The 15816-nt window shown below is 54.3% G+C and overlaps 7 protein-coding genes across 7 annotated transcripts; 4 read left to right on the forward strand and 3 right to left on the reverse strand.

Annotated features, from left to right (window-relative positions):
* Positions 1-807: 807 nt before the first annotated feature.
* Positions 808-1786, reverse strand: BU26DRAFT_502861 (uncharacterized protein; the record flags this gene model as incomplete). Its single annotated transcript, XM_033826666.1, has 2 exons — positions 808-949; positions 1251-1786. 2 exons carry the CDS (start codon positions 1784-1786, stop codon positions 808-810), a joined length of 678 nt encoding a protein of 225 aa, XP_033687386.1.
* A 1305-nt stretch (positions 1787-3091) lies between these two features.
* Positions 3092-5424, reverse strand: BU26DRAFT_256232 (uncharacterized protein). Its single transcript, XM_033821201.1, has 4 exons — positions 5254-5424; positions 5049-5204; positions 4742-4953; positions 3092-4695 (listed from the first exon to the last, which is right to left on the reverse strand). Exons 1-4 carry the CDS (start codon positions 5297-5299, stop codon positions 3412-3414), a joined length of 1698 nt encoding a protein of 565 aa, XP_033687387.1. The 5' UTR covers positions 5300-5424; the 3' UTR covers positions 3092-3411.
* Positions 5425-6274: 850 nt separating this feature from the next.
* On the forward strand, positions 6275-8864 carry BU26DRAFT_256299 (Gpi1-domain-containing protein). Its single transcript, XM_033821203.1, has 5 exons — positions 6275-6341; positions 6389-7741; positions 7789-8250; positions 8308-8402; positions 8450-8864. Exons 2-5 carry the CDS (start codon positions 6475-6477, stop codon positions 8756-8758), a joined length of 2133 nt encoding a protein of 710 aa, XP_033687388.1. The 5' UTR covers positions 6275-6341; positions 6389-6474; the 3' UTR covers positions 8759-8864.
* A 1206-nt stretch (positions 8865-10070) lies between these two features.
* BU26DRAFT_602779 (uncharacterized protein) lies at positions 10071-11923 on the forward strand. Its single transcript, XM_033835376.1, has 2 exons — positions 10071-10527; positions 10611-11923. The coding sequence occupies exons 1-2, from the start codon at positions 10279-10281 to the stop codon at positions 11643-11645; spliced, it is 1284 nt and encodes a 427-aa protein (XP_033687389.1). The 5' UTR covers positions 10071-10278; the 3' UTR covers positions 11646-11923.
* A 988-nt stretch (positions 11924-12911) lies between these two features.
* Positions 12912-13829, forward strand: BU26DRAFT_381253 (glycosyltransferase family 2 protein; the record flags this gene model as incomplete). The annotated part of the gene is made up of 1 exon (XM_033822579.1): positions 12912-13829. A coding segment is annotated over one exon (918 nt), but the record flags the coding sequence as incomplete, so codon positions are not given.
* On the reverse strand, positions 13807-14915 carry BU26DRAFT_548992 (putative CmcJ-like methyltransferase). The gene is made up of 3 exons (XM_033831968.1): positions 14467-14915; positions 14320-14413; positions 13807-14273 (listed from the first exon to the last, which is right to left on the reverse strand). The coding sequence occupies exons 1-3, from the start codon at positions 14894-14896 to the stop codon at positions 13946-13948; spliced, it is 852 nt and encodes a 283-aa protein (XP_033687391.1). The 5' UTR covers positions 14897-14915; the 3' UTR covers positions 13807-13945.
* Positions 14916-15223: 308 nt separating this feature from the next.
* On the forward strand, positions 15224-15795 carry BU26DRAFT_517029 (uncharacterized protein). Its single transcript, XM_033828470.1, has 2 exons — positions 15224-15395; positions 15443-15795. Exon 2 carries the CDS (start codon positions 15472-15474, stop codon positions 15649-15651), a length of 180 nt encoding a protein of 59 aa, XP_033687392.1. The 5' UTR covers positions 15224-15395; positions 15443-15471; the 3' UTR covers positions 15652-15795.
* The last annotated feature ends 21 nt before the right edge of the window (positions 15796-15816 follow it).

The following is a 15816-nucleotide window of genomic DNA, read 5'->3' on the forward strand; positions in this document are numbered from 1 at the left end:
TTGATTGGGGAGCGGATCTGGGAAATGATTAGATTTGGGTACTTGGCTGCCGGTAGCCGTTCGCTAGCTGAGCCGCCACGGAATGAATCTGCTGACTGTGACGTCGGCCAAGTGGGGGTGAATACGAGGGGTGAGCTGTGCATTGCGCGGAGGGTAACACGGGTTTTGGCACTCTTTGTCCTGTGATGAAAACGCTCTATGAAGAGATGAAGACATGCTGAAGAAGAACGCGCAAGTATTAAGGCTGAGGTGTTGATCTAGGGCTGATCATGGCGATGACGGAATCGCTTGGCAGGCACCCGAGAACCACAACCAGTAGAAGCGCGCTAGTGCCCCGCCGTCTCGGGCGCTACTACACCCATGTTGATCTTGTCCATCATATTCAAACCACCTTTATTACATCCAACGATATCCTCAAGCACTAAAGCCAGTGCGAATGGCCCAACCCACGCTCTACAACTTTTCACGCGGCCAGCCCCATAATTCAAGGCATATCATCTCTCGCCCATGCTCCTCCCCCGTGCGCCATATCTCTTTTTTCCTTTCTCCCCGCCAAACTCAGCCCGCCGCTGCGTCTCCATACCCGTCATTTCATTTCCTCCATGATATCAATTAGTCGTCGCCCTTACCGCGTGGAACGGCACGCTCTCGAACCGTTGTCCAGTCGTCCAATCCTTCATGCTCACATAACACTTCGTCCGACGCATTTTATCGTAGACAGAGATCCAGCGTACCCGTATGACGAGGAACTGTTCGTCGACTCTCCCAACAGCGGCGCTCACGAAACGAGTCAAGTCTTCTGGGAAGTCAGACGAGATTGTTTCGTCCGAAGTCGCAAGCTCGTCGCCGGTCAGACCATTCAATGCCAACATAATCCCCGGAGTTCCACCCGTCCCCTCCACCCCACCAGCCTACCACAGCTTCCCATTTCAAGAAAGCTAGAAACGCGCTGGAGCTTGCAAGAGCAGGAGTAGTTGCAGCGATACACGCAGCGGATGAAGACTTTCACAGAGGAAGCCTGAGTGATGAATGAAGGAGTGTGATATTATATTTCTAGAAATTACCAACCAACAAGTGGCCGCGAAGTACCGACCTGCTCAAGCGCAGCGGAAAGATAAGAGCAAGGAAAGAACAGCAAAAAACGCCACCGCTATGCAATCACAAAAAGCCCAACCAATGCAATGCTAAAACGATCCACCCTCAACCTCAAGCATACATGCTCCATCGCCACTCCAGGCCTCACCGCTTACAAAGGCTTATTCGGCACGATCCACCCACCCTGCGAAGCCAGCGGGTCAGCAGAAGGCTGCTTCGTGACCGTATTCTTCGCCATCTCCTTATACTTCGCGAGCGTCTTATCGCTGTTGAAGTTCTGATTGATAACGCCGCTCATGCCGCTCTGGCAATGATTGCCGGCTGTCTGGCTGCAGTAGTACCAGAAGGGCTGGGTGTCCTTGACGGTGAACTGGAACACGTTGGGCGCCTCGCCCTCCTTGGTGGCGAAGTTGAAGCCGGCGAAGATGCCGGCGCCGCCGGCGAGCGGCTCGCACGGCTTGTCGAACGACGACTGCACCATGGTGTGGTTCTTGGGCAGGAAGTGGAACTCGATGAGGTCGCCGATTTCGGCGACGACGTTCTGCGGCTCGAAGTGCAGACCGCCGTTCTCGACGGTGCTGCCGGCGAAGATGCGGTGGACGACGCCCGTGGAGCGGACGGTGGGGGGTGCGGCGGCGGTGAGGCCGAAGAAGAAGGCTGCCGCGGCGGCGAGGGAAGTGTAGGCGACCATTTTGATTGATGGGGTTGGAGTTAAAGGAATTGATTGGTTGATTGGTTGGTAGTGATTGGATAGCTGGCTGGTGGAAGTAGCGACTAGTGTATTAACGACTAGGAAAGCTAGGAAACAGGAGATAGGAAACGGAAATGGAAAGGCTTGGTGTTGCTTGTGTTGGTGTTGATGTGAGATGAGAGAGAACATTTGAGCAGATTTCCAGGCATACTTATAGCAGAGTATGCGCCCTCTTCGCCGTCAGCATGTCCTTCTTGCTGAACACATGGCTTCGGATGGGGTCGCTCCCGGAACGGCTGCGGTGTGCGCTGCGTTCTTGGTAATCCTAAGATACCCTCGCTCAGCCTCCACCGCAGAACACGAGATGAAGAGTGCGGAGAACAACACCAAGCCGCCGAAAAGCGCATCAGCAACACGAGTCCCTTTCTGCAAGCAAGACCCCATAATCCCCAAAAACAAAGCCAATGAGAAGAAGCGAAATCTCGCTGATACAGGCGAAACAGGTATAGCAGAGCTGAAATCGAAATATCTTACACCATCTCGGCGGTCTGGCGCAGTACAGTAGCCCCCTCATGGCGCAGCTCAGCCGCAACGACAAAGAAAAAGACGCCAACGCTGATGCTGACAACCCCCCACTGCTATTGTTAGCCTTCGATTTAAGCTTATTTTTCATCCACCGCGATGACGAAAGATGCGCGCACGGGATCTAGATCGCTCAGCTCATGGGCGTGGCCGATTGGAGAGGTGTTTCGTTTCGTTTCACCGACCGCCGTTAGGGTTATTGCTCTACCCGGACTGGGGACGGTTCGGCCCAGCAGCACCGCCGCAATATGTAATGTGCGTGGTACGCTCGAAATGCCGAGAGGGATCGCGGCCCCGGAGATGTTTGTGTCGCACGTGGCGTCCACGAGAAGGCGGCGCTGTGTTTCTAATCCTGGGCTAAAAATAGCCGGGGAGCGTCTATGTAAGGAACACGATGCCGACATGCTGTAGGCCTTTTCTCGGTCGGCGGTTAGTATACGGCAACAGAGAATACGATGATTCTTAGGATATGCGCGTTATTTTTGATGGAAGAAAGGCTTTTTCGATGGCAGTGGGACGTTGGCGGGCGGATGGAGGGAGGGACAGCGGAGACTCGCGCCCGAGAACGTTCGTCACGTCTCTCCTCGGATAGCGACTCCAGCAGATGACCAAGCTACACAATCACAGGACCAAATCCTTCTGGGGCGGCCGAGATGACGATTTGCTCTTGACATCATCAGCAACCCCGTCAGGCTCGCCATTTACGAATCTTTACTAGCCGTACTTATTATCCCTTCCAGGAAGCTGCCCGAGAGTACGTTCTGCCTTGGGGGTTTCATGTTTATTCTTGTATTTTACCATTCACGATGCCCTTTCGACAGCCGTGGCATACTATTCTTGGGCTTCCACTGATCATGAAGGCTGGTACCGCATTCCGTAGTCGAGCCTAAGCCAGGGATCCAGGACCGCATGATGATGCCTCCTGAGCGCCAATGCCCACCCTGAGCGCCTTCGAAGATTCAAACCATGCTGTACAAGTTCTCTGCCCTAACGCCCGTTTGTTCCCCTATGAAGCGAGCAGTTTGCCCTTGCTCTCTCCGAGATTATAGAATCGGCGTGATCCACTCGCATTTTGGCGGCACCAGCGGAATGTCCTCATCGTCGTTAAAGCGACCCGTCTGTCCGACCCGCCTGTAGACCTCCTCCAACATCCTGCCTTGCTCTCCCTCGTACTCCTCCGGCCTACCCTCTTTGAATCTATCTTTGGGATCAATAGGCTTTCCGCCTCCAGGCGCTGCGGCGGGCTGACCCTGTTGCGCGAACGGGGAAGCAGCTTGCTGGGGCTGGGCCTGAGGCTGGCCTTGACCGAACGGATTGGCCTGTTGAGGTGCTGCGGTAAATGGTGAAGGCGCCGCGGTTGGGCTTTGTGTCCTCTGACCGAATGGGTTCGCGGGCTGAGCCGGAGGAGTCTGGTTCTGGGGCGCGGCGAAGGCGGGCGACTTTCCGAAGCCTGTCTGACTGAAAGCTGGAGCTTGGGATGAAGCAGACCCACTGAACGGGTTTGCCGGAGCTTGTGTCTGCTGTTGCTGAGGCTGACCAAATGTGTTTGCTTGTTGAGGCTGCTGGCCAAATGGTGAGGATTGGCTTGCCTGCTGCGCTTGAGCAAAGGGAGGAGGCTGGCTAGCCTGCGGCTGCTGGCCGAAAGGCGAAGCGCCGGCTCCGGGTTGTGAAGGCTGGCCGAACCCGGTCTGCCCAAAAGCGGGTTTCCCGAATGCACCTGCCTGTCCCATGGCACCCGTCTGACCAAAAGCAGAAGTCTGGCCCGGTATAGAAGGCTTTCCAAATCCAGAAGTTGTTCCTGGGGCTGAAGGCTGTCCGAATGCAGACTGTTGGCCCAGGGAGCTAGTTTGTCCGAACGCACCGCCGCCTGGCATCGAAGGTTTTCCGAAAGCTGAAGGTTGCCCAAACGCGGAACCACCACTTGCGGCAGATGGCTGACCGAAAGCACCCGCGCCAGGCATCGAAGGCTTCCCGAATGCCGAACCACCGCTGAGGCCGGACGGCTGCCCGAAAGCGGACACGCCGGGTCGACCAAATGCTGGAGCGGAAGCCTGTCCAAACGCCGGCGTAGATGACTGCCCAAACGTGGAGGTCTGCGCCTGAGAACCGCCGCTGAAAGGGTTTGCTGGACCCTTGGAGAAGGGATTTGAAGCTGGGACCCCAGTAGGTACATTCACCGGAGCTGGTACCTTTCCCTGGGCAACGTCGATCCGGTTTGGATGGATATCCGCACCATCTTCGACATACTTGATTGCGCCGTTGAGATCATCAAGGATGGCCTTAACCTGCTGCTCCATTTTTGTGTGGAGCTGGGCCTCCTCTTGTTGCTGCATATTGTCAGATACGCTAGGACTCTGGAAAGATAATACCTACCGCCACAGCCTCGTTGCCGGTTGCTCGATACGAGTAGTATCGCGATCGAAGCTCCTCCGGGCTGATTTCGACCGGACCCTCTATCAGCTGACGAGGAGCATCTCGGCCAGGTCCGTAGCATGAGAGCGGATAGGTGGGGCGCTGATCCGTGAGGTCGGCCTTGATGTCTTCTCTGCTGAGATGAAAGCGAATGTTCCTGGGGTCGCGACCGCCTGTGAGATTCGTCAGATAATGCTGTTCGCTCATCACACCGCCACTATAGAAGCAGATGCCGCGGGTGCGCAATGTCATCACATGGGATAAATACCTCCAAAAGCGCCAGTTGGCTGCTGTCCAGGTCGATAGCTGTCGGCGCCACCTCTGCTGAAGGCGCCAAAGCGGTTGGCGTTTGAACCTCCATACCCGCCGCCGAAGCCGCGGTTGGCATCGCGTTGGCTTCCTGGGTGCTCATTCTTGCACTGATCTGGGGTGTGTGAGCTTGACCACGTTGGAGCGCGTCTGTAGGAGCTTACCACCGAATTTGCACATGCCCCGTTGGTAGAAGGTGCAGATCGCCATCGCTTCCGGATTGAACCGAACTTGTATAGAGCTGGGAAACGGTGCGCTAAGTGAGTTAGCGACAGATCAGCATGAGCAGCAATACTGCGTGGGCGTGAAAGGGTGGAAGAAAGGCTGGAGCTACCGCTCCGGTGAGAGTCGAAAGGCTAGCCGAACGCGTTGGCGCTTTGCCGGATTCGGCAACTACAGGATCTTGCCGCCGCGAAATCACGAGACGTGAATGCGCTGCCCACCTGGGCAGATGTGGAATTCAGATGCTCCTGGCATTACCTTTGCCTGCTGAAGCCCTCGCCGGAGTCCCGCGGCGGATCCTGGGCGGCTGGGGCCCATTTCGAGTGCTGCATCTCGAACAAGGCGTCTTTGCGCACGTTGATTGGTCAATACATGAACTGTAATAGTAAAGAGAATGTTCTCGTAACTGAGGAAAGATGTTTCTTACCGGAAGTACGCCGGATGGCAGCTTACAACTCAGCTCGTGCTCTGTGAGGATGCGTTTCTTTCTGCGACTTTGTGTTTACGTCGAAGTTGAGCTCGTTGCCGTCGAGAGGGAAGGCGCGCTAGCCTCGCTCAGGCTTAGCGCGCAAGCAGCAAACGAAAGTCGGAGCTTCCACGTCCGCAATGCACATGTGGGCCTTTCACTCCCTTCCTGCACGCCCGCTCCACCATGCGCTGGCCGACTGCCGGCTCTTTCCCAGCGCTGCTCAATCCAGCGCTCTCCAAGAACAGCTCCTTCGCTGGACTCCCTGATCTGCCGTAGCCTCGCCCTCCCCGCGCAAATCCAAAGCTTGACTCGGCAACGGACCCGTACCGGCTTGGCATGACGCTGTAAATGCACGCCTTCTCCATCGTCACGCTCGGAATCTTCGTTGCGGGCTACTCGACTGCGCGCTGGGACCTCGTTACCCGCCTGTACGAGCTGGCCATTTTCGCCTGGGACCACGGCGTCGTCACAAGAGCCGCGAAGGGGTTCGCGATCCTTTCGATATTCTTCTTCCTCTTCATTCTGCCCATCGAGCGCATCGCCGCGCACGAGACGGACGCGGTCAGTAGCAGTATCAGAAAGGCGGAACAAATGCTGACACGGGACAGCATCCACGACCGGCAGGCGGCGGCATATCTGCTCGCGAACAGCTCAAGCGACGCGGCTCGTTCTAGCTGGGAAACACTATGGTGACATGGTCACACATAATGGGCTGATGCGCATATTCTGGCCCTCTGATGCGCCAAAGGGGCATTCTCCCGGCGTAATCGTGGGCTTTCGTAATTCCGAGCTCGATGTGTTCGTGGTAGCCATCCTGCAGGAGGTCGAGGTGCGCAATGTCGAGAATGCGCTGCTAGTAGGAACACTGCTGCGACACACTCCTCACAATGCCCAGGAACTGCTCAAGCGATGCGGCCATTCGTCGCTGCGCGTTCTAGGGTGCCTCAACCCACAGAGCCCTTCGCACTCCTTCGATCCGCACCTCCTCGCCATGTATACCGATACCGCCACCTGCTTTCCACGTCTGGACTGCCCAGCCGACACACATCTGACGGTGCAGGTCATTGTGTACGATCGACCGCACCCGACGCGCATGCAATATCTCTCGCTCACTCCCATGTCGCTTGCTCTGGGTGACAAAGCAGACGGCCGGAAATGGGACTCGGCCTTCGCAGACGCCGAGGAAGAGGAGGAGGAACGGAAAAAGAAGGAGATGCTTGTGGAAAAGCTCAAGTTGCACACCGTCATGTCGCATCCGTCTACACACAAGGAGCTGTCCCTGCCCATGATCGTTCACCAAATCAATTGCTCGTTTGAGCTCAACGCTTTGCTGCAAAAGAACATTGGCCTGATCGGAAGGCGAATGAAGCGGGCGCTGAGTGTGAGCGAACGAGTGGTCGAATCTGCCAACGATCTCTGGGACTACGTCTACATCATCCTCTGCTACTTCTGGACGACTTGGCTGTACCCGGTAGCAGCCCGGCTGTTCATATTTGGCTTGATGGCTCATCGTATCGCTGGTGAGGTGATTCTACGCATCTTGGATTGGAGGCCGGGGTCACCGGACGCTCCTGCGTTGAAAGATATATCCGCCACAGCACAACAAGTCGACATCCGGCTGCAGCAGTTTTGCTACTGGCCAGTTCAATACATGACGTTGCGCAAGCGGAAAGGAAACTGGGAAAGCGTCACCAATAACCACCCCGAGTACATTCGCTTCTACAACAGCCTATGGCTAGTAGCGAACGACGTTATCATTGGCATTGCTCTGGGTTCGTACATCATTGAGAACTCTCGCTTTTTAGCGTCCCAAATCGACGTTATCCTCAACGCGTGGTCTGTCGAAGGGCTGAGGCGGATGATCTCGTGGCTTATGGAGTGGCCCGGTGGCTTGAAACTCAACTCGGAGCTAGCTGACTTTATGGGAGATCTCTTTCTTTGGGTCATTGACCACTGGGCAGGTGAGTGCATCCAAGAACCTCCACCTGCGTTAAGCTAACAGCGCCAGGCTGTATGGCGATTCTCCGTCCGCATCTACCCGGTATCGTCCATTTCATTGGCTTTTCCGCCTTCGCCGGTGCCACGATGCCCATCTCCCTCTTCTCCGATCTTGTTTCACTGCTCACCTTGCACATCTACTCATTTTACATTGCATCTGCTCGCATCTTCCATTGGCAGCTCACTATCATCATTTCGCTGTTCCACCTTTTCCGCGGACGAAAGCGAAATGTTTTGCGCAATCGGATCGACTCGTGCGACTACGACTTAGATCAGCTCCTTCTGGGCACTATTCTTTTCACTCTGCTGTTCTTTCTGTTGCCGACAGTCTTTGTGTTCTACCTGACATTCGCCACGGCCCGCGTTGCAGTCATCGGTCTAAAGGCCGGGCTAGAGATTGGCCTGGCATGTTTAAACCACTTTCCACTCTTCGCAGTCATGCTTCGGATTAAGGACTCGCGACGACTGCCCGGTATGCACATATTCGTTCCTCCCTTTGGCGACCGCTTTTACTAATAGACCATGTTAGGTGGTATATGCTTTGAGCTGCAAGATATGAACGCTTTGGCTTTCCCCGTCCAGGATGCAGCGTTGTCAGCACCGACGTCTTATGTTCTCCTCAAGGTACGTTTCTCACTTATTTCGGAGCTGCCCATGCTCATCCGATGCAGTCGATACCCCTCCCGCTTCGCGCAATGTTTCAGTCCTACTTCGAGCTTGGGAACCGGATACGCAAACATTACCTCTCGCCCAGCGTCTTTCTCTGCCTCGGCTCAGGCCAGTTCGTTCCACCAATACATCGACGGAACCTGTACAGTTTGCAGTATAGCATGTTGCCGGCGAAAAGAGCAGGGATCGGAGAGTTGTGGAAAAGACTGAACGAGAATGAGCCTTCGCCGGCCAATGCGGCGAACGGATACCCCTTCCTACCGACCAGACGGGGTTTGCCTAACGGTACTCCAAGGAGAGGAAGCAGGTAGCATAAAACACATTCATCCCAATCACTTGCCTGTCAATGTTTGTATCATTGCATGAGCCACGCATATTTGCCCCTCCGAAGACCCTAGTGCGTTGCCGGATCGTGTATAACTGTTGATTACTGCCAGATACAGCGGCCCCCAACTTCGACCACCCGCTCTCTTTTCCTATCCAGAATCTCCAGGGCACCACATCATCCCTAATTTGCAGCATCTCATGCTTCCCTAGCTGTATCTAAGTCCGCACGCGGACCCCTCTGGGGGCAATGTATGCCTTCTTCACGTAGTCCCACCATCGACATCGTCTCCCTCAACATGATCGAGCGCGACGACGACAGCTGGTTACGATATGCGTTGTGAAAGCAGACATGTGTGAGGGTGTTGAATCTGGATATACTACATCGCTCGGTCTTGATTTCAAACTGGGAGCCTGGCCGCAACGTGGGTTTGAGGTTCGAAAGTGTCGCGGTCGCCGCGGACAAAGGAGAGGAACGCCAAACCTTATGGCCCCCACCTGTTCTGCTGCGGCTGCTTAGCCAAGCAAGCTTCACCGACGACGGGTAAGCCCGCAATCATCGCGGGAGCTAGGTGATAGTGTCGTTTTACCCGTGGGACATGGAGACGCTATGAGTACTTTGGACTCTTCTGAGATGCCCAGCTGGTTTTCCAGCTGAGCAATCACCAAGACATGGTCTTGAGCTGGTCCCAGTCAGACTATGGAAATGACGGCAGCGCGGCGGTGACGGTAGATCTTCCCACTTCTCCACAGGTATGCTGTCGCATCACACATCAGCTCTCCTTCGTTCCTTCCGGAAGAGGCATATCTTAATACGAATAGTAGGATAGCACGCTTGGTGCGTCAAAACAACGTTGCTCCGGTCCCCCTGTGATATCCAACACAGACGCTGCGGAACCCTAGACCTTAGCCCTGGGATAAGGAAATTTACCCAATGGAACGGAAGGCGCTCGTGAACTAGAAAATCCTCCGACAAAGCTGAACGGGCCGCGTTCCCACGAACCCGTTTCTGATTTGCCTGGTCGCAGAGGAGGTGGGATATTCGGGTGACTCGGCATCGCAAATGCCACAGGGGAACGCGGGTGCTCTTCCGGGGCCGCCCAGGTGGTCAGATGTTTCGCTTCCAATCCTTCAGTAAACTTTATTGAGCACGGGACATGCTTGATAGCAAATGAACTGGTGGACTGTACGGACAGGGCGCAGGGGCCTTCCCAAAGGAGTGGGCGACCCCTGCATCCCGGGCGAACAGGTTGGTGGCGCTCAATGCAGTCTTGGGATGACGATCCTATATCCACCATGCCTACAAAAAGGATGTGAGTCCTTGGACCCTTCCGGCTGGCTTTTGATCGCCGAAGTCGAGATCGAGAAAAAGCAGCAATGTTATAGTTGAAGGATTCCTTTCAATATTTAGATACGCTGCGCCTCCACCCACCTCTCCACCGAATCTATCGCGACTTCATGTCTCCACCACCGACACCGACAGCTCACGCTCCACCACATTGACAGCATGCCTCGAATACCGGATCTGCTCTTCACTGAGTATGGACACCTACTTCCTCGAGCCGGAAACGGCACGGGGCCTACGACATTCCTTCGGCCAGTCTCAGACCAGCAATATGTGCTGGCGACCAGCTACCTTATAATTACGCCCATTCTTCAACTGATAGCAATGTTCGTCTTCTTCGCACGGGTCTACACCAGAGCGCGTCCCACATGGCGGTTTGGAATCGATGACTACGTCGTCTCGGTAGCCTTCGTAGGTCACGCCGATCTCCTCTCCCCACCGTCTATTCGAATACTCCGAGAACTGTAGATGGACAGGATACTGACTCACTTCAGGTGCTGATGACCATAATGTGGGTCCTCCACTATAACGTCGTAAGCTGGGCCTGGGGCTTCACCCACCCACCCTACCGAGACCTCTCCTCCATCGAACACGCCGTCAAGCTCGGAACAATCGCCCTCCCATTCTGGGCCTGGGCCACCGGCCTCGTCAAAATCAGCATCGCCTGCATGCTGCTCAAATTCCAACAAGCGCGGCGCTGGCGCGCCTTCGTGTGCGCGATCATCGTCCTCAACGTCTTCCTCATCGGATTCATGGGCGTCGCGAATATGTTTGCTTGCATACCGTACGCAGCGATCTGGGATATGACGGGGAAATACAAGGAGACGAGGAAGTGCTGGGGCCGGGCAGCGAATCTCGCGACCGTATACGTGACGTGCATCTGCAACGTGTGCTCGGACGTCAGTCTTTCCCTGGTGCCGCTTACCTTCCTGGGCAAAGTGCGCCGGCCGCTACGCGAGAAAGTGGTTATAGGGACGCTCATGGCGCTGGGACTCGTCGCGTCCGTGTTCTCGATCGGCAGAATGGTCATCCAGCTGCGGAAAGACCACTTCCCGGATAAGAGCGCGCAGGCCATTCTCCAGGGCCTCCTGACGTGCCTCGAGGTACAGCACTCGCTTATAGCGGCTTGTATACCGATGTTGCGCAGCTCGGCAAATCGCTGGCTGTCGAGGCTCGGGCTGTGGCGCGGTTCCGTGGGCGAGGGTGGGACATATCAGCGGTATGGGGAGGGCCGCGACGCGAGCGAAGGCAAAGCGGGATCAAGACGTGTTATGGAGCTGAATGAAGTATCAGTGGGTGGAGGTACGATGCGGTCGGGCGCGCTAGAGTCGTCTCTGCGAGACATCCGAGACTCGGCGCATGAGTCTGGCCAGTTCATCATGGACCCGGTCACGGGCCGTATCATGCGCGTGACAGATGTGAAAGAACATGCGGATTCGCCAAACGTCCACGACGAGTTCCACATAGGCCCGGGGCAAATTATGCAGGACAAATGGGAATCGCAGAGGGATATTGGATATGCATGGTAACGACGCTTGCCGGGTTTTTTGGGGGGTGGCGAAAAGGTCTCACGAGATACAGGGATACACAAGGGACATATACCACGGATTGCATTGCATTGCATTGGATAGATGTGGGTGTTTAGGCGTAAGGGCATCCCACGATGAGAGACTTTTCGTTTTGATATACATTACATGCTCACTATCTTCGCAATGTGGATATGGTAGTCTCCTTGGATTAGATCGAAGGAATTGCCGCCTCTAAGCCATCTCCGTATCTTCGAATAGAGAATTAGGATACTTCAGAGCTGGTATAGATGAAGTCATGGCAGGTTCATTTCGATGTCTCTCATAGCGGTCTTATAGTACGACATTTCAGCCTTCAGCAACCTCTTTTCCAAGAGAATCATCCCCTTCATTCTTGTCAAAGATCTAGAAGAGGCTCTCTTGCAGCCACGTACCATGATTGCGCATAACAGACCTAGTACCGTGCGACTTAGCGAGATTACCGCCTCTTGGGAAGCTCCTCTCCCCACCCACCCACCGCTGGAGGCACGCCCACATCGCAAATTTCGGAGAGATTGACCTGGCTGGTCACCACTGAGGAATCACCCTCGAGAATCACAAGTGCGAGACCTAGAAATCCAATGAGGATTGATCTTCCGTAATTCAGCAACCGTTAGCCATCCCTGTTGTTCCAGGGATCCCGGATTTCTCACCGACACACTGTTGATTTTTATGAGCCCTCGCCTAGCTAAGACAACTGTGCCTAGGCCAAAGTTTCTGGTTTGGCGAAACTCATGGAGGGCGTCCTCCCCAGGAAAGATGGCATATGATCCTTAGGCAACGGACGGGACAATAGGTAGCGCGGTGCCTGCAGTCGCTAATACAAATAGAAGCGTTGCCCCACCCCACCTTTTTGTCTCCTCGCGACGCTCAGTTACCCTTCACTAGCATCATGATGGTGGTTTCCCTGAATTCTTGGTATCGTCTTATAGTGTAAGAGTCCCGCAGCTCGAAGGAGTTTATCGGCGCTAACTATTCACCAGAGCTGGGAGATATCTCCGTCTCGCTTTCGACCTCATTCAGTACTGGGCCTACTTCCGTCTATCGCTGCCCACAACCAAAAGCAACCCCAAATATACTACTAAAGATGTCACCATCCTCATCGCGACCACCGGTCACGAGCCTAGACTGCTTCCGGCTCTACAGAAATGGCTGGATGCAGAACCCGGAAGAATCGTCGTCACCACCTTCAAAGCCGCTGAGACCAGGTTGAAGTATACACTGGATGCGTTGGATGATAGCATCATATATTGCCGGGCGGTTCCCCATGCCTCAATTCGGGAGCAGATTATCGAAGGTCTCCGAAATACAAAAACGGATTTACTGGTCATAACGGATGATCGCACGTACCCTGGCCCAATGCTGGTGAATCAACTGGCTACGTTCCTTTCTGATCCTGCTATTGGGGGGGTTACTGTTCCACGGGAAATAACACCTGCTCCAGGGAAACGTCTCAGCGGTTGGGAAGCTTTCGGCGCGCTGAATCAAGTCCGACGCCGGATTCTGCACTCCGCTTTAGCTTACTACCACGACGGTCAAGTGTTGAATCTTGCTGGCGGGCTTACGGGCGCAAGAACGTCCATCCTGCAATCGGACGCGTATTACAACGAGCTCCGAACCGAGACCTGGCTTGGACGTTACAAACTCGTTACTGGAGAGGATAACACCTGCACGCGGTTCATGGTTCAGCGCGGCTGGAAGACTGGGTTTTTGAATGGCGATGAGGCGCGGGTTTTTGCAGGTGTATCACCAGATTCGAAATATCTGAAGCAGGTAAAGAGATGGTCCCGAGACACAGCGCGCTCGTATTTGAAAGACGTACATTTTGCGCTCAAATCTGGGGTACGCAGAGCATACGTCTACGCCTTTCTGAACATTGTGGCTAACTACGCCTCTGACGCCGCCGTTCTTTTTGAGCTTGGCTATCTCCTGGTCTATACGGTCCACTCTGTTGCTTATAGCAAGAGCGAGGGTTGCACTTCATCCCTCGTGCTCGAACATCTCGCCATAGCCAGCGCATTGACAGTGCTGGAACACATGCCCTATTTCACAAGACCAGCACATTCAATACACATTCCTGGAGCAATCCTCTACATGTACATCCATGCATTGATCGTCCTATATTCCTGCCTCACACTGCACAAGGTATGTGCCACTTTGCGACACGAGGCCGCTTCTAAGACAACACAGAGCACCTGGGATTCTCGACCAGAAATCGACCACGTTCTAAGGAGAGCCACTTCCTCTAACAAGACACCTCGAACTCAATCATAGAATGCGAGCGCTCGCACTTCAATGCTCTCTCTTGGAGCTTCTTCGGGGGACGCTAGCGGGTTGAAGAACGAACAATGTGGAACTCCCAAACACGCTCCTGGATCCGAATCAGACTGTTTGAACACGAGCACCTCCGAAGTTTTGTGATCACTTAAATAATACCACTGGTACTTGTCTCGATGGTATACCTGATAATTTTCCGTCGCTAGGTCTGGATAAAGAAGGTCGGCAGACTCGACATCTTTCTGTTCCACGCTTGCTGAAGAGCACAAAGTCAAAGGCCAGTCATTCAAGGGGCCTTTCAGTGGCTTCCAGATGCTGCTTCTAATCAGCTTTCATTTGTAATGCGACTAGTATGACGTACTTGATCCACTGATATCGTCGCTTCTCTAGGTACTTTTTGGACTCGCCTCCGTATTGCCTGCGGATCTCATTCTGCGCCTCTTCTGGTGTTGTATCTACTCTTGATCAATCTCCCAATAAACCTGGCAATTTCGGACCCGGTACTGACCAATGTGCGCTACAGAAGTGGGTTGATCGTACTCGTAGGATGTCCCAGTGGATACCGGAAAATCTGGATGTCTCTTTCTCACGCCATGACGGAACACATGCACCTCAGTCGCGCCCAGGAACTCTTTCAATAACGTCTCTAGGGTGCGGAAATACACCTGCAGTTCTTCGTTATCGAAGAAGATGCTGTAGTCGAAGGTTCGATGCAGTTCCAGAACTACGAAACCGTCTGCCTCGAAAGAATGCTCGTGTTTTCGTCCCCGGATGTCGGAGATGGGAATGCGCTCTACTTTCTCCATTTCCATGTTGGTTTGGGTTGCACCTGGCACTGGGTACCGAAATGCATACGGCTTTTCGACCTCGTGGAGAGCATCCTTCTTCATGAAATGAATAGAGGCGCTAATCTCCCCTGGACAATCAGGGGCTCGCATTTTCCGAGGTGTTAGGAGGTTGTAGAGCTACTGCGCGATGGTGCTGGCGCGAGACGGGTCGAACCGCTCCAAGATGCGGCTCTGCGCGACGAACAGTGACCGGTCGGGTGCACAATACCTCACACATGCCGTCATTTGCAAAGCCACTTGGGTCACGTTGCTGCACCTGCGGTATTTTCGGGCCACTAATACTGCGCGTCTAACCCGCAGAGCCTCTTGCACGACTTGAAATGGGATGATCAATGTCAGTGAAGGACGCAACCCCGCACTGTGTTGCGTGAGCTACCAATGATTCCTCGCCAGCCCTTATCGCTCGCTACGTTGGCAATTTACTTTCCCCGCTCCCAACCCCATCGTCCTTGGAAAATAAGCGCCTACTCACATAGGTATTAACCCTCGAGTATACACCAGCTTTGAAGGGGCTAGCACCGGTTCGGATTGCACAGTTGCACGGTTGCATTGCGAAAGAAATCAAGCACACTCGACCATCGACCTCCAGGTAAAGTTAACCATGAATGCCGCAAGTCGAAGCTGACTTTATCATAGCCCACAGCCTCGCCCACGTCTGGAGCATCATGAATCCACCATCTGTCTCAGTGTCTCAGAGCGGGCAGGAGAACAGCGCTTCAATGGCCTCAAAGCCAGAAACGAGAGCCCAGCCCTGGAAGGCTCACTGGCCGCCACCGAAAGGGACACACGTGGAGAACGCATACGGCTTCGCGAAAGGGGAGGCTATTCACATCTACGGCAATTAGCTATCTCATGACGCACGATACCATTCCTTCTGGGTAGGGGTGTCATATACAAGGCAGCGGTTGGGAGACAACCGTTTTGATTCGAAGTAGGATATATGCAATACCAATGGAAGTAAAATGCAAGCAAATTGAAAATAAAGAGTCGTGCCTCGTTATTACCACATC

This window comes from Trematosphaeria pertusa, assembly GCF_010094035.1.
Source record: "Trematosphaeria pertusa strain CBS 122368 unplaced genomic scaffold BU26scaffold_4, whole genome shotgun sequence".
Taxonomy (NCBI): Eukaryota; Fungi; Ascomycota; class Dothideomycetes; order Pleosporales; family Trematosphaeriaceae; genus Trematosphaeria; species Trematosphaeria pertusa.

Bases quoted from the DNA above. Each gene is read 5' to 3' on its own strand.
- BU26DRAFT_602779 (XM_033835376.1), top strand. From the start codon at position 10,279: ATGCCTCGAATACCGGATCTGCTCTTCACTGAGTATGGACACCTACTT. The intron at 10,528-10,610 runs GTAGGTCACGCC...GACTCACTTCAG, and splicing joins ACGTCGTCTCGGTAGCCTTC to GTGCTGATGACCATAATGTG.
- BU26DRAFT_548992 (XM_033831968.1), bottom strand. From the start codon at position 14,896: ATGCGAGCCCCTGATTGTCCAGGGGAGATTAGCGCCTCTATTCATTTC. The intron at 14,414-14,466 runs GTCAGTACCGGG...GATCAAGAGTAG, and splicing joins CACTTCTGTAGCGCACATTG to ATACAACACCAGAAGAGGCG. The intron at 14,274-14,319 runs GTACGTCATACT...GATTAGAAGCAG, and splicing joins CGACGATATCAGTGGATCAA to CATCTGGAAGCCACTGAAAG.
- BU26DRAFT_256232 (XM_033821201.1), bottom strand. From the start codon at position 5,299: ATGGCGATCTGCACCTTCTACCAACGGGGCATGTGCAAATTCGGTG. The intron at 5,205-5,253 runs GTAAGCTCCTAC...CACACACCCCAG, and splicing joins GGGCATGTGCAAATTCGGTG to ATCAGTGCAAGAATGAGCAC. The intron at 4,954-5,048 runs GTATTTATCCCA...CGAATCTCACAG, and splicing joins GCCAACTGGCGCTTTTGGAG to GCGGTCGCGACCCCAGGAAC.
- BU26DRAFT_517029 (XM_033828470.1), top strand. From the start codon at position 15,472: ATGAATCCACCATCTGTCTCAGTGTCTCAGAGCGGGCAGGAGAACAGC.
- BU26DRAFT_256299 (XM_033821203.1), top strand. From the start codon at position 6,475: ATGGTCACACATAATGGGCTGATGCGCATATTCTGGCCCTCTGATGCG. The intron at 7,742-7,788 runs GTGAGTGCATCC...TAACAGCGCCAG, and splicing joins GGTCATTGACCACTGGGCAG to GCTGTATGGCGATTCTCCGT. The intron at 8,251-8,307 runs GTATGCACATAT...AGACCATGTTAG, and splicing joins GGACTCGCGACGACTGCCCG to GTGGTATATGCTTTGAGCTG.